Here is a 16940-nt window from a genome sequence, read left to right as displayed (position 1 = left end):
TATACCAAGTGAAGCCAAATCTTTTTGCTCTCAGTGGAGACCACATTACATAACTTGCATGTGTTTGAAAGCATTCAAGTACGGTAGATCAAACACAAACTGAAGTTTGTTAACAGACATTTTCCACAGATGTCATAAAAAGATGAAAATGTTAATCAATATATTAATTGCTATCTGGACCCACTTACCTGTTCATAATGGAAATGCAGGAATTGATTATATGAAATATACAGTACAGAAAGTTGTAGTGAACAGAAATCTCTTGTCAAAATATTTTATGGTATGTTAATATAATAAGCATAATGTAATAAAATAGTTCCTATAATGAGTAAGGTTTTTTATTTTCTAAAGTAGTCACTGTTACTCTGTTTATGAGCCTTTCACCTCAAATTTACATGTCATTATGTGTGAGAGGAGAATGAAGATGATGAAAGATGGCTTTCCACTGTATACAGCACATAAGAGTCCTCTTCAAGGAAGATCTTGAGCAAAATGTACAGGTGATTCAGTAACATGAAAGAACCAGTACAGGACATTTGTGGCAAGGTATTCAGTAGTCTTTTTTTCTTTTTAGTTAGTCAGTCAGTGAGTCATATTCCAACCTGCTATATCCTAACACAGGGTCACGGGGGTGTGCTGGAGCCAATCCCAGCCAGCACAGGGCGCAAGGGAGGAACACACACACACACAAACACACACACACACGCGCACAAAGCACACACTAGGGACAATTTAGGATCGCCAATGCACCTAACCTACATGTCTTTGGACTGTGGGAGGAAATTGGAGCACCCGGAGGAAACCCACACAGACATGGGGATAACATGCAATCTCCACGCAGGAAGGACCTGGGAAGCGAACCCAGGTCTCCTTACTGCGAGGCACTTACTGTGCTACCACTGCACCACCATGCTGCCCACTCTTTTTAGTTACATTTACTTTATTGTTTATAAACAATATTACAAAGCCTAAATGCATTAAATGCAGATGTCATTCCTACCATGCTGTATGTTATGAGGATGCCAAGTTTTACTTTACACATCTTATTAATATTTTAACATATACCAAACTGATTTAAGATGTGCCTCCTGTACATTTATATTATACTATGAGTCGCTCTTGTTGCTCACACTTGTATTTTGCTTTAATTGTTCCTCATTTAGCATAAGTTTGCATATTGTGCACCAAGGAGATAACATTGTGTATTTTAAAGGTGCCACCATATTTTTGGGGGATACACAAAGATGAGACCAGCTGAAACTTAAATAGCTGAATGCATTAAGACATACCTCATCTTCCCTGTCTAGAGTCAAGTCTTTGCTCCACCACATAATTTTTCGATCTTTGCCCCCACCACTAAGCAGAGCACCACTCTTGAGAAGGCAGAGAGTGAAGATGCTGCCCTCATGTGCTTTAGTCTGTCTCACTATCTGGTAAGTCTCTGTGAGGAAAAGAAAATGAAAAACAATAATCTGTAAATATAATTCCATGAGCATCTGGCTCTACTCAACATAATTCAAATAAAACCTACAAGTATCCAATCTACTGTATTAACTTAAATGTAAACATAAACCTTAACAGACTGGTCTTTATTGCTGTTGAACAACTACTGTACAGGCATTCATATATTAGCAATGATGGCAGCTTTTTAAAGCCGGTGGAAAGGTAATATGCCATATTATCTAGGAATATTTACTTTATTAATATTTAAACTACTAACACTGAGTAAGAAACATAAGTAAGACATACTGTATTCTTTAACAACCAAATATAAATGTAATTTTTGCAACCACGGTAAATGAAATATGTGTTTGGGTTCCTAAACACTTTTCAGGAAGAAGAGCTACTTTTTACCATCAAAAGTGAAAATGTACAGAAGAGTAGCTATAACAGACTTACACATTTATAACAATTTTCAGTGCAAAAAGTGTATGATAAATATGTAATTTTAACTTAGTTTGCATGATTCATTGTAGCTTTCAATATGAAAATGTGATAAAGTTTTTGCTTTGTGTTTAAGTATTTTAATTAAATATGATTACCTATGACAACATATTTTATTCTCAAGACAAACAGTAAAAATTTAAATGACTCTGAAAAACCAATAATGGCTTTACTGTATGTAATAGCTTTCCATACCGATATCTGTAAACATTAATTTGGCTTGCCATAAACAAGATTGGAAAATAAATGTTGTAAGATAATTCCACTTTAAACTTCTATATTTATCAATTTGAAAAACAGTTGCAGGTGGCTGCAGTTTGGGTCTGTGTGGTGTACTAAGGATGTGAATGGGATGCATCATTGCAGACTCCTATAGTTGTAACGAGGACAGTGTGGGGAAGAGGAAGAACAGAAAAAAAAGGGTTTTCGTTTCTGTTTCAGGATTTTAAACCATTTATTGGGAATTTCTATTTAATGGATTATTTGCACCCCAAAGAAACTTTGTTGCTTTTATTGCACATATTTTACTGGATTTATTTATTCAAACTATTTATTAATTTATTTATTGACATGCACTGTTTTACAATATTTTGATTCCCTGTTTTAATAAACTTTGCTACTCTTCTGATTTTTAAGTCCCCACTTGTCTGGTCATTTGCACCCTGGTCCATCTCGGTTCATGACTATCAATGTCCCAGAAATGAGGGTAATTCAAATAGTTGTGGATCTGGGGCATCACTATATCTGAAGAGCCAATGCCTTGAGCCATACAATAGATCCTGGGACAGGGGGAATAACAGCATCAATTTGGAAATGTTTTTGCAAATGTGGCTTGTCTTCAGTCTTCTTCCATCACTATGTTTACCTGCCTAATCAAAAAGGCAGTCCATCTAAAAGTGAATTGACATTTAATTAATTAAACAGCACTTAGGGGACAATCCATGGCTATGCAAAGACAAATGCCAGAATCTCCACATATACAAAGTGAAGTGATAAAAAAGAAAGGCACAGAAGCACATAGTTCCAGGGTCCCCCTGTTGCTGGGGTTCAAATTTCTAATTTAGGATGTGTTTTCTTCATTTTTATGTTAATATTTTTGATTATTTAGTTTCTTTATGTCTATACAACTTTCTCCATTTCTTCATCAATGGACTGCCCTATAAAGGCTTATAAAAATCCAGAATCCTTTGCAGTTCATTGAATGCACTTGGTGGTGTGGTGAGCTCTAGTGATTTGTGCCTTTCTTTTATGGATTAACTGAATTTTAAACCCTTGCTCTGTTTTTCAAGCTCTTTTCCTGGGTTTTTGTATTGGGACGTTGCCTTGGATTACCTTGTTATTTTTATGCAATACCTACTGTGCCTTTTATGCTCTTCAGAGCTTCACTGATAAAGAGCACCTTTCAAATAATTCTTTTATTTTAAAGATCTTGTTTTTGCCCTTTCATAGAAAGCCGGGGTATGGCGGTTTCACCCTCTAATGGTTATTTTGAGACTTTTTTTGGACTTACTGTGCTTAGCAACTCCAAATTCACAACCGAAAGAAACACTAGAAAAAAAAGTCACCTCTTCAGCAGCTTAGTGCAAATGCAACTGCAGTTTTTGAAAGATTCTTTAGATACAATGGATGGTCATTTCCGTGATTATTGTGAAGCCCTGAATAAGTGCTTGTTTTAGATTGTAAGCTAATATACATAAATCATTACAATCATGATGTTTTTTATTCTGTCTTTAGTTCATAATGCGGAATTTCATGCAGAAAAATAATATTATTTGTGATTGCAACAACTGTTCATAAAAACAATAGGCTTAGGCTAATCTAACACTATTTCACCTTTATTATTTGCCTTACGTTTCTAAATATATTTATATTTGATTAGGTTTAATTGTACAATGAATACTTCATTGAAAAAATTCCTGTCTAGATTACTATCATGAGTGGTATCATGTTGACAAGGCAATCACATGATTCATATTAGCATTCTGATTACCTTTTCAACAGCTTCCCTTTTTTTGCTGCTACATGTCATCTACTGTTTGTATCTACCAAAGAACATATTTTTATTATCTTTCATTTTTTACTGTATTTTATTGTAAATAGGTAAACATGTTTAAATTTATTATAACAGAATTATATGTTTAGTATATTTTAAAGTTTTTGCTTCTTGAACACTGTTGGGTGTTTCTTATAGATTTTCGGGTGCTGATCATGAATATCATGTACCGTTTCAGAGAAATCTTCAGTTTTGTCATGATTTTTTCTTATATTTGTATCCAAACATTTTCGCTCCCGTAAGTGACTTATCAACAATGGTTTGTGTAGCCTGGGCATGTCCAGGTATGGAATCAGGCCAGGTTGAAAGCTGTTCTGTGGAAGTTGACATCCTGGTCAGGTCTGAACAAGCTTGACGCTGTCTCAGCATGCTATAAAGGTGGCTTGCATACACTGATCCTGCTCATTTGGTTAATATAGATAGTCAGTGTGTATGTATAGTATCAATATAGTAAAGTATAGTATCTGTATCAATATAACAGTAAGTAAGCTTGATGCTATAGATGTTTTGGTGTCGGGCGATATATCTCGTCAATGTCGTAACAGCCGCGAAACATTCTGCTATATCTGTGGCGAATATACACTTGCGCCTCAGAGACTTTGGATGACTGCTCATGTGAAGAAAGATTATCATCTGTATTTCGGCGTCAAAATTAGTGATCAAGACAAGGAATGGGTGCCTCACATTTGCTGTACGACATGTGCTGTCAGTCTGACACTCGAAAGACGATGCTGTTTGGTGTTCCGATGATATAGTGAGAACAGAAAGACTATGTGACGGACTGTTACTTCTGTTTGACTAATGTGTCTGGTTTCTCTGCCAAAAACAAGAAGTCAATTGAATATCCTAATCTGCCTTCAGCAATGAGACCCGTGCCACATGATGACAGTCTTCCAATTTCGAAACCACCAGAGGATTGGACCTTAGACGAACCAGATGAAGAAACTGCAATGCAGGGTACTGACAGTGACATTGACCCCGATTTTGAACCGTGCTCATCAGGCGATCCACATCTGATAGCACAGTCCGAACTGAACGATGTCAAAAGCAAAAGCTGCTGGGTTCAAGACTGCAGGAATGGTGTTTGCTGTCACCAGGTATGAAAATTTCTGTGTTTCGAGGCCAACATCATGATATAACCATTTTTTGCACAAGTCGACAGTCTCTGTTTCTGTTGTGACATTGAAGGATTGTTCTCAGCCTTGGGTTGTGATCACAACCCGCAAGAGTTGCATCTCTTCATTGATTCGTCAATGTTAAGCCTGAAAGCTGTTCTGCTACACAATGGCAATGTCTATCCTTCAGTACCTGTTGGCTATGCAGCACACATGAAAGAAACGTATGAGAATATGGAACTGTTGCTGAAGCACGTCCAGTATAGCAGGTACAACTGGAATATCTGTGGAGATCTTAAAGTCGTTGCTCTGTTACTAGGACTGCAGCTCGGCTATACAAAGTACTGTTGTTTCATCTGTGAATGGGACAGCCGTGCCAAAGAGTCACAATATTCTCGACAGAACTGGCCACTCCGTAAATTATAACACTCCGTGTTATTTGTGTAAATAAAAGTTGCTGAAAAGTTGTCCTTTACAATGACTGACAGCAAGCATTGAAATACGCTTTTATTTTTTTGATTGCAGCTAACCTAAGATAAATAATTTTATTACAAATTTTAATTTCTGTCATAAATGTTAATAGTGTTTTAAATTATTTATAATTATTTTATGTTAAATATATTTGGAATGAAAAATCTTTAACTAAACATTTTTGTTGTTTCTGACTAGCCTACAAGATACTTTAATAGCCTTTTAATTTTTATTTTAACTATTATTTTGTATTGAATTACACTATATTTTTAAATTATTCATTTTAGAAACCCATTTTCATAAAGTAGGCACCCAAAATTTTTAAACAACTAGGGGGCTTCGCCCCCTGCTCGCTTCGCTCACCAACCCCCGTTTTTGTTTTTCCGGATACACACTTTTAAGATTTTTTTTTCTTTGAATTGTTGCTATTTCATTAGTTTCACTTTTATTTCTGAACTTCTGTAAAAACAATATTTGGAATATTTAGAGTCCCAAAGTGCTGAATCTTTTTAATGAGGTCCGTGAGACATGTGCTTAATGACTTTGTATCATAATTCAGGATAGGTTTCTCTGTTTGGAATTTCAGCACAGACAAAATGATCCACATCATCAGCAGTTCATAATTTTTTTTGCAAAGTAACCAATAAATGCATGTGAGGTAAACTCCGTTTTTGAAATTCTCTTGACTTAAACTTCAAAGCCTTACAATATTTACATACTTCTGACATATCACCTATGTCCATATACTCGATCTCTATTCGCCTTTTCGTTATTTCTCCGAGTAATAATTTCTCTTTCTTTGCGCTAATGCGATGTTTACTTTCTTTGTTTTGACACTGTTGTTTTTTTCTGCTTTCATATTCTGTATCTTGCTCTGCATGTGTTTCACGCCTACTTTTTCTTTGAGGCTTTTGAATTCCAGTTTTCATTATCTCCAACCTGCTCTGCATGTGTTTGGCCCCCTTGTTTTTTAACCTCTTTATGAGGTTTTACTTTGTTTTCTACTCTGTCTTTTATTTATGACCTCGCTTTATCCTGCTTTTATTTCAATGACACCTGGTCCATGGTGATTATTTTCCCTTTTTCGAGTAATAATTTCCATTTGTTTGTGCTACTGCGATCTTTACTTTCTTTTTTTATACTTTCTAATTTTCCTACTTTCATATTCTTTAACTTTTTCCACATATGTATTGCGGCGGTTTTTTTTTTTAGCCTTTTGAATTCCATTGCTTTCATAATCTCTAACCTGCTCTGCATGTGTATAGCGCCAATGTCCGGATTGGATGTGCTTTTTTTCAATTCCACTTGTTCCGGGCTGATAATTACTTCCCTTATTTTCTGAATTTGCACATAGATTATTCTTTTTCTTTTTTGTCTCTCCAACGCTTTTGAGTCTCTTTTCTCCGTGCTGCTTTCTTCTTCACTTAGTCGTCTACGTTTCATCTATAACATATTGTCCTTATACGCTTTATATGCGCTGAGAGCCCTGGATCTGTGTGTGCTCAAAGCCAAAACACGACTGAGTGTGTTGCTGCCCGTGCTCTTATTTGTTTGTAAGTAGGGCGTGTCTTGCAAGAATCTCATGTTCTACGTCATTGCGAGACGGTCCTGGGTCAATCTCTTGGCACAAAGTCTCATGTTTAAGGTCCCTGCGAGATGCTCCGTGGCCAATCTCTTTAGTCTCGCGGGTCTTTTAAGTGTCTTCCGTGATCTTAACATGAAGATCACGTCTTGACTGCCCTACTGTTTCTCTGCAGGATTTTTTTTTATAATAGAGAGATGTGGACTAAAGTTTCTTCTGGGGCCCCTTCTGGAATTACGGGCACTGAAGCATAAGCTTCATTAGTTTCATAGTAGATTTGCCCCTGACACACACAAACCAGACCCAAAAAGATAATCTTAAATCAATGAAAAAAGGTACAGTAATCCCTCGCTATATCGCGCTTCGCCTTTCACGGCTTCACTCTATCGCGGATTTTATATGTAAGCATATTTAAATACATATCGCGGATTTTTTGCTGGTTCGCGGATTTCTGCGGACAATGGGTCTTTTAATTTCTGGTACATGCTTCCTCAGTTGGTTTGCCCAGTTGATTTCATACAAGGGACGCTATTGGCAGATGGCTGAGAAGCTACCCAACTTACTTTTCTCTCTCTCTCTCTTGCGCTGACATTCTCTGATCCTGACGTAGGGGGATTGAGCAGGGGGGCTGTTCGCACACCTAGACGATACGGACGCTCGTCTAAAAATGCTGAAAGATTATCTTCACGTTGCTCCCTTCTGTGCAGCTGCTTCGTGAAGCGACATGCTGCAGGGTGCTTCGCATACTTAAAAGCTCGAAGGGCACGTATTGATTTTTTATTGTTTGTTTTTCTCTGTCTCTCTCTCTCTCTCTTTCTCTGCTCCTGACGGAGGGGGTGTGAGCTGCCGCCTTCAACAGCTTTGTGCCGCGGTGCTTCGCATACTTAAAAGCCAAATAGCCTTATTGATTTGTTTGCTTTTCTCTCTCTTTCTGACATTCTCTGCTCCCGATGCGCACTCCTTTGAAGAGGAAGATATGTTTCCATTCTTTTAATTGTGAGACGGAACTGTCATCTCTGTCTTGTCATGGAGCACAGTTTAAACTTTTGAAAAAGAGACAAATGTTTGTTTGCAGTGTTTGAATAAAGTTCCTGTCTCTCTACAACTTCCTGTGTTTCTGTGCAAATCTGTGACCCAAGCATGACAATATAAAAATAACCACATAAAAATATGGTTTCTACTTCGCGGATTTTCACCTTTCACGGGGGGTTCTGGAACGCAACCCCCGCGATGTTGGAGGGATTACTGTAAAGCCTGAATTCATGAACCACAAATATTTCAGTGGAGCATTTGTTTTTGTTTTGGTTTGATTAGAATCCAATAAAGGTCAGCTAGGGAGTGCAAAATGCAACCTTTATATTCTTTAACTTTGCCTAGCAACAGCACAGCAACTACAAACAAAACTCCTCAAAATGGCAGTTCCCAAAAGGAAATCAAAGTGGTGTTGTGTGAGAAAGTTATTTATTTTAAATATTGTCAAAAAAGCACAGGCATAGAAATAAATGTGACCACAAGACACCTTGACATATAGAATCCCTAGAATAAGGTCTAAATATTTTTTGATGTCAAGAAGAGTTTATTAAAAATGAGCAAAATAAAGCCTGATCATGATAGGCTTTTTGCATGAATCAAACAAGAAAACAGCAGCAGCCTTGCATTCCCCTGAAAAGTCCAACCAGAAATACATATCAACAGAACAAGGTCAGATTGTGTGACATCATGAATGGTTACTCCAGAAACCTAAACAAAATGAGCATTATTTTCATCCTGGCTCTACTATTAGCTCATCTATATAAAGTGTTCACCACAACACTGAGGAGGAAGTGAGAACATGCTACATGTGAAAGAGGGGGTGAGCAAAATCTAACAGAAAGGGGGAACAAAAACCATCCTTAACAATAAAGGTCAATGGCAAAGAGGTTAAAATAGTGCCAGTTAAGAGTATGCTTGTGTGGGTAATCTATGCCCTAATTTTTCAATGTCCTAAAACATGAATTTGCTTGGTACCCCAAACTTTATTCTGCTTCAGGTTTGTTTACATCCTTTTTAATGTAAATCAAATAGCAAAATACACGTTTCAGATAAGATAATTAAATACTGGTCTCTAAAGTGTACCTTTTGCTCCTTTACCCAAAGTTTTGGTATCAGCTGCAGTTTTTCCCCAGGTCAGGATATTTCCTTCTGAATCACCTGTCAGAACATCACCATTCTTGTTGAATACAAAACACTGGATAAATTTCGGCTTCTTGTATTTCTGAAAATGCAGGAAGAATGTATCACACATAACCTCTATTAGAGCAAGAAAAAAAAAACGCTCCAAACATTTGTATTAAAATTTGGATGTATGATCTATGTAAGCAACTTCTTATATTCTCAGTATTCAAATGAAACAATGAAACTGCATTTTAGTTTATCATGTGGGACCCACTCTTCCAATCAGGTGTGGATTGCGTAGATGTACACAACTTGTTTACAAACTACAATTAAAGCTGAATTCAGGATTTTATTTTTATTCTATTTTTGAATGTCCTTCATAATCAAACATCTGTTCAGATATCTAACGAGAACAATTTTAATATGTATAAATAATTAATATTATCTTCCTCTATATGCTTTCAGTCACTTGAAACAGATGTCAGACCAAACAAACTAACACTATCATCTTAAAATTGTCTGTTTAGCAAATATCTGCCAGCAATTTGTTCTTCTCTAGTGGAACCAATTGGATCCGATTTTTCTTTATGTTTCTTTGTCTGCTGTTGTCTTAGTCAAGACTATGTCTGTGTTCTCTTTGAGAATATTCAGATTATATTGTTTTTCCTACCTTCTTTGATGGACACAATTAATGTAATAACTGCTTCTTAAAGTGGCAAAAGACAAGATCAAAATTCAGATTCTGCTAGTTTTAGTGAATTTTTCAGATTATCTACTAAAACACTTTGATTCAACAAGTTCTGTCAAACACTTTAATGCTACTGAAAAACGTAACTTCTTGTAATTTTCAACCAAATATTCAAAGACTACATGAGAGTCCAGATTATAATGGTAGAATTTTGCATTCAACTTGGCAAGGGATTATCTATTCAATAAATTGCAATTTATTTAGGCCTTCACTAAACAGTTTTCTTCAAATGTCTTGGCTAGAATGCTCTCAGTGTTTATGAAATTATAATGGCATTGCATCATTTCAGTGTGTCTCTAACAGAGAGCCATTCATTTAATTTATCAACCACACATTATACACTTAAAACTGAACAATATTATCACTTTATTTTGTACCCATGATCTTGATTTAATAAGAAAATCTAAGATGAATTTTACACTAAGTGTTGCATTTATCATTATGAATGGGATTAAATTCAATTTCAAGTTCTCACATAGCATCAGCTGTTTTACTGTTGCAGAAAAGAGCAATTGTATCTCAATTCATTCTGTACATTGTGGCATCATTGGGTAGCTCAAAGGAGCAGAAGCTTCCATCACTATATACCGAACTTTTATAAACTTTAAAAAACTAACATCTGGTAATGGAAAGTTTGTAGTTGTGAAAGTCAATCCAATCTCTTCATGTAGGCTAACACAGTGTAAATACTTTGTTATTGATACGATTTATTACAGAAACATAATCATATTCTAGAAGTAACAGAAATTAATATTCTCTTTGCTGTAAAACTTGACTTCAGTAAATCAAAAACCTTGCAGTGAATGTATTTTGCAAATTATTGGCAAAAAACAAACTTTACTTTTCACTACAGTTGTGTTTTTTTGTGGTAGATAATAGTTGCTAACATGGATGATTTTAAGAGTAATACTTTATATACATATTGCTTTTACATTGTTATGCTAATTACATGATTATATACATTCATACAAAGGCTTGGGCGAAGTGTGATTTATTATTTCACAGAAAAATTAAATGGAGTGCAGACTCTGTCTACTGAATCAGTCATTAAAGCTGTGCGTGTGGCTGTGTCTGCCTGCTGCTCACATGTATAAACATTTTATAAAGAATGACCAGTGTCAAATGGTATTGCTAAGACTGGTTCTTACCCCAAAAATGCCCTGTTTTTTAGTCAGAGTGCCAGCGTTCCAAGTCCAGAAATACACATGGGACTTTCCACAGCTAATGATATTATTGCTGTCAGTAGGGTTGAATTCAACAGCAAACACAGCTTCATTGGTACTCTGAAACACAGGAAAATGCAGAGGTAGAAACAATTTGTTGCTGAGTTTAGTAGACAAAACTCCAGTGTTTAGACTCTTAAGTCTTGCATACAGCAGGTATTAAATGTATTCCTGTGGATAGTTGTAATTGTTTTATGATACAGTAAAAAAGCTTTATGGACTTATTTTGGATCATTTGCCTCTAATCAACTAAAAAATGCTACAATGCCAAAGTGAAAATGAAAGTTCAACAGCTCCTCCTAAAGTAAAGAAAAAAACCTATATAATTGATTTCTCTTATCTTCTATGACACATGTACTGTAGATAAGCGCTAGTGCAACCACCTGGCTATGGAAGTCATGTTAGACACCTGTCACTCAGGCTTTTGTTTAATTATATATAAAAGGTGTATGCTAACACTCTAATAGAAATCCATTTTGAATCTCCTCTTATGTACACATTTCTTACAAACACACCCAGCTACATCCCTTGGCTGTAACAGTGCTTGGAAATCAAGTGTCACACAATGGATTAAGATTGTTTAAAAGCATCTACGGTACTGAGGGAAAGAGAAGATTCTAAGGAAACTGAGAAAATAAGGTATCGTTGTTAATCTTGGTAAAACAGATCAACCTCCAAACTAGAACATCTGGATGAGAAAGGCTTTGGCCACAGTAGGCCACCAAGCAGACTAGAAACTTTCAATATATAGTATAAAGTTAAGGTTATTTGTCTCTAAGAAAATAAATATACAGTTAAAGACAATGTTTTAACTATTTAGCCTTCATCAGGACACACCTTAGCTGTTACTATGTTATAACGCACATTGAAAAAAAAACAATCTCCATTGTAAAGCATACTAGCAGCACCCATACTCTATAGGAATGCTTCTCTACACCTGGCATAAAGATTTGTGAAGATTAGTGATTAGCGAATCCCTTGCCGCTTGCTTTGCCGTGAGTTCAGCAGAGTTATGGAAATGTTTTGGTACTCCTCTAAACTTCTCAGAATCCTTTGAAGTCAATGGGAGAGGAGGAATTAGACTAGTTTTGAGTGGATTACAATGGTGTACTGGTCCTTTAAGTGTCACTGAGGGCTACAGAGGCATCTGCCAACTATGCTGGAATGATTATTGTGGCCAAAAATGTGATGATCTGGGCTGTGAGGCAGAAATGCTAACTACCATGTTACTATGCCTCTAACAAGCAGACGGAATGAATACTACAAACAAAATGCAACAAACGGCCACAAACTAGCAATAAGCAGATAAAATACAGATCATTGTGTTCACATTGTTGCAATCTTGGGGCACAAATTAACTGCATGGTACTGGCTTGTTCCATAGTATGAAGTTATGGCTCCGGGCACAGCTTCCCATGTCTCTGTGCAGATACTACGCACTTTTTTCTTTCACCAAGAAGAAAGAAACACCTTTTAAATAGTAATAAATCTTTGGTTATTATTATTATTTAATGGGGTTTCATTCAGACTTGAGAAGGGGGAGGGATTCCTCTACACTTGTTTTGAGATCAGCCATGTGGTACTGAAGTGTTATATATCCAGTGGCAGTATTTATAATTTTTTAATTATGGTCAGCCAATACAGTGTTTTTCTCAAACTTTAGGGTTCTGCAACCCAGTTTTGATTTTTTATATTAATTGATGACCCAGTAACAGCCAATGCAAACGCCCCCTTGATTAAATGAGCATGATCAGTAGAGTTTCCATATTATTGAAACGAGCATGATTGGAGGAGTGGAGGGGATTCCTGTTTGGTGAAATGAGACCAACTAGAAGAGAGGGGTTAGGGCTACCCCTTTGTGAAAGTTAGAACAGTCAATCACTCTCACTCTTACAATAAGCCTGCGTGAAAGTTCTGCGCATGGCTGCTACAGCTCTGTGAAGTCACTCTGGCCTTGCAAAGTATAATGGGCCACTGGGAAAAAAATGTTTGCCTTGGCCAGCCCAAGGCAAATTTCCAGGAAAATATTTGAAGAACAAGGTCACAGGCGAACACAACATATTCACTGTGAAATGTACTTTAGTAAAGTATCTAGTAAAGATATGGAAAAAATGGTAGCAGCAAATATCAAAAATTATGGACAAAAAAATAATAATTTTGAACCTAGTTAAAGATTCCAATCAACAGTATCCACAGTGAATTCGATATTTATTTTCTGCGGAAGTTTATTTTCACGTTGGCATTTTTGCACTAATAAAATGGTAAAAGCTGCAATTAAATACAATAAGATTTCACACCATCAATTAACCACTGCAGCATTCACAAAATGAGCTACAGGAAGCCATGTGATCATCATTTTGGAGTTAAAGGCTGCCGCCAAGGGAGACAGGCAATGCAGTGAAGAGCACCACCGGATTTGTTTTAAAATGAACCTCACACACTATTTTTTTCCCCAAAAATAACAGTACACTATTTTACAATAGTGTGCAATCTTTAGATGTAGATGAATACCCGAGAACATAGTTGGTTTAGTGTTTACATTTGGACTAATGCCATGTTAAAAAACAAGAATAGGGAAGGTATTTTTTTAGCTTTATAAAAAATGCTTTACTTAAAAATGCAATTGCCAGTGGCAAATTAATTTATACAATTATTGTGAAAAAAATAACTGATTTGAAATATCAAATCATTTAGTTATTAGTGTTATATTTGTGGGCGGCACGGTGGTGCAGTGGGTAGCGCTGCTGCCTCGCAGTTGGGAGATCTGGGGACCTGGGTTCGATTCCCGGGTCCTCCCTGCGTGGAGTTTGCATGTTCTCCCCGTGTCTGCGTGGGTTTCCTCCGGGCACTCCGGTTTCCTCCCACGGTCCAAAGACATGCAGGTTAGGTGGATTGGCGATTCTAAATTGGCCCTAGTGTGTGCTTGGTGTGTGGGTGTGTTTGTGTGTGTCCTGCGGTGGGTTGGCACCCTGCCCAGGATTGTTTCCTGCCTTGCGCCCTGTGTTGGCTGGGATTGGCTCCAGCAGACCCCCGTGACCCTGTGTTCGGATTCAGCGGGTTGGAAAATGGATGGATGGTGTTATATTTGTTTCAAATATTAAGGCCAATACCACCAAAAACAATTTTAAATATAAAATCCAAAAGGACAAAAAACAATGAATAAAAGGACAGTAAGGATAATTAAAGGAAAAATCTATACAGAAGCTACAGTATATTCAGAACTCCGCAGCCAAAGTCCTCACCCACAAAAAGCCTCTGTTCTCTCCCAGCTTCACTGGTTACCAGTTCCATCAAGGATTAAATTCAAGATTCTGCTTCTCACCTTCAAAGCACTACATAACCTTGCCCCCCTCTACCTCACTCAGCTACTAGCTCCTTACACTCCTTGTGACTCTCTCAGGTCCTCAAGCAGTAATGTGAATTTCCCATTGGGATTAATAAAGTATCTATCTATCTATCTATCTATCTATCTATCTATCTATCTATCTATCTATCTATCTATCTATCTATCTATCTATCTATCTATCTATCTATCTATCTATCTATCTATCTATCTATCTCCTTACTGTCCCACACACCAGACTCTCCACCTTGGGAGGCAGGTCCTTCAGTGCTATAGCCCCTCAACTCTGGAACTCTCTTCCTCAGTCTCTCCAAGATTGCTCCTTTTTCTGCACTTTTAAATCTCAACTGAAAACTTTTGTCTTCTACAAACTTTTGTCATCTGTGTAATTTTTTTTTTTTATTCTGTATGTAAAGCGACCTTGGGTTTGTGAAAGGCGCTCAATAAATGTAACTTATTATTATTATTATTAAAAATGATTGAGGTGGGGCAGAGAACATGCCACTATCCATTTTCTATAACTGCATTTTCCTTGATAGGCTTGCAAGGAGATGGAGACTGAATGGGGTGCCAGTTGATAGCATGTTGTCTATCTTTTATTCTGTGCTGAATGGCCTCTAGTATTGGTATTCAAATCAGTAATACCGTCATTCTTTTATTTTCAATTATTGATAGAAACTGCTACACTTTTTAATATTAGTTTCCCAACAGAGAAACAGGAGGAAAGTATAAAATATTTCCAAGTTAATCTAGCATGGTGTCTATTTTTTCTTCTTCATTACTGAGCATAGTGGGAAGTTATATATACAAATAACTGGTAGTTACCTGGAAAAAGTGCTTGCTACTGTGAATGTCAGTAAAGGAATGTAAAATAACAACAGCTTCCATCAAAGAAATCTCTCACTTTGACAAATGTAATCTCCTTTGGCTAAAAGGCTTCATTACAGAGAACCGGCATTGTGAAACCATTTACTAAGAACAAGATTACATCATTCTTATACAGACCTTTTCCCAAATATTTACAATATTGCTATGGAGACCACCATAAATGCTAAAACCTGTTCATAAGAAAATGAAATAAATAGGCATTCAATATGGCAGATAAGAAAGAATATACTATTGTGACCAGTTTTGTTCATCCTTTACCAGCAAAAGGAACAACACTCAACCAGTATTTTTATGGAGTTCTTCTCTTCTGAATACGAGATGCCTTTGGAAAAACATAGTGACATCTGTAATAAATGAATTGCTTTAAAATATGAGTATCTCTTGAAGATACAATGAAGGTAAATTAACACTACAAAACATAGTGTAGATATAGAAGGAGATAAAATTTTAGTTTGAACACACCATATCTAAACAAATCTAAACATGGGCATCCTTTTAGAATTCACCTTCTTTTAAAAACACATTTTCATTCAAACTGCATGGTGATCTACCATGCCAGGGAATTGTACACTACAGACTGCTTTCAGTATTTTCTTCTATTACACTAAGCCATGTAAAAAATATGTCTGTTGAAATGAAAAAAATACAGATTTCTTAGTTGTAGGTATTTTATTGCAGGAAATGTTTTTTTCTTTATGCATGAATGAAAGGAAACTGTACTGCCATTTAAACTTGGTTGATGGAAATTTTTCCTAATTGGCAGCCATTACTATTATAATACCATAAAATGTGAAAGACGTTCAAAAAGTTTCCGCACTTTTATATTTTCATTGTAAACTGTGAAGGCGGGAGGAGTAGTAGATTGGGCATTAAAAAGTTGGTATGATGCTGGGAAAATTGCATCACAAACGAAGATGACTGTGTAGAAAAGTGATGTCATTTGTTTTTGAAATTCTTAATAAACAGATTTTAAAAAAAGTGTGAAAACTTTTTGAATATCTCTCGTACCATACAATTTAGTATATCATTTTATGCAAAAACAGAAAATGACATCACAACACGTCATATAAAAGATACAAATTACATAATACAATATCACAAGATGTGTAATTACATTTGCAGCAAATATCGAAGCCATATATTGACCACTAATACAGTATGTAAGACACAATGCTCTGTGTGCAGATATACTAAAGTATTCTTCAGAAAACAGACTGCAATTGCAGTATTTCTTAATTTAACAGGATACTTCTAAAATGGCTTGAATATATGAAAAAAGTATGTTTATTAATGAATACCTTTATTTCAGTAAGCTTGATTCCCTTGTTCCAGTCCCACACAGACAACATGTGTTCATTGGAATCATCCACCACACAGAGAAGTGACCCAAAATCCTAAACAAAAGTTCACATTAAGAGT

General features: G+C 36.3%; 1 protein-coding gene across 3 annotated transcripts in view; it reads right to left on the bottom strand.

Annotated features, from left to right (window-relative positions):
* Positions 1-16940, bottom strand: part of eml3 (EMAP like 3) — a 242950-nt gene that overhangs the window by 32582 nt on the left and 193428 nt on the right. For all 3 annotated transcript variants that reach the window (XM_028803796.2, XM_028803805.2, XM_028803813.2), the window contains 4 exons: positions 16820-16915; positions 11216-11350; positions 9281-9419; positions 1290-1441 (listed from right to left, as the gene is read on the bottom strand). In XM_028803796.2, coding sequence (XP_028659629.1) covers positions 1290-1441; positions 9281-9419; positions 11216-11350; positions 16820-16915 — 522 coding nt within the window. The remainder of the gene's footprint in view (positions 1-1289; positions 1442-9280; positions 9420-11215; positions 11351-16819; positions 16916-16940) is intronic.

The sequence above is a fragment of the Erpetoichthys calabaricus genome, chromosome 1 (genome assembly GCF_900747795.2).
Source record: "Erpetoichthys calabaricus chromosome 1, fErpCal1.3, whole genome shotgun sequence".
Taxonomy (NCBI): Eukaryota; Metazoa; Chordata; class Cladistia; order Polypteriformes; family Polypteridae; genus Erpetoichthys; species Erpetoichthys calabaricus.
The sequence above is the reverse complement of the archived record's forward strand: the minus strand, read 5'-3'. Positions and strand labels throughout refer to the sequence as shown.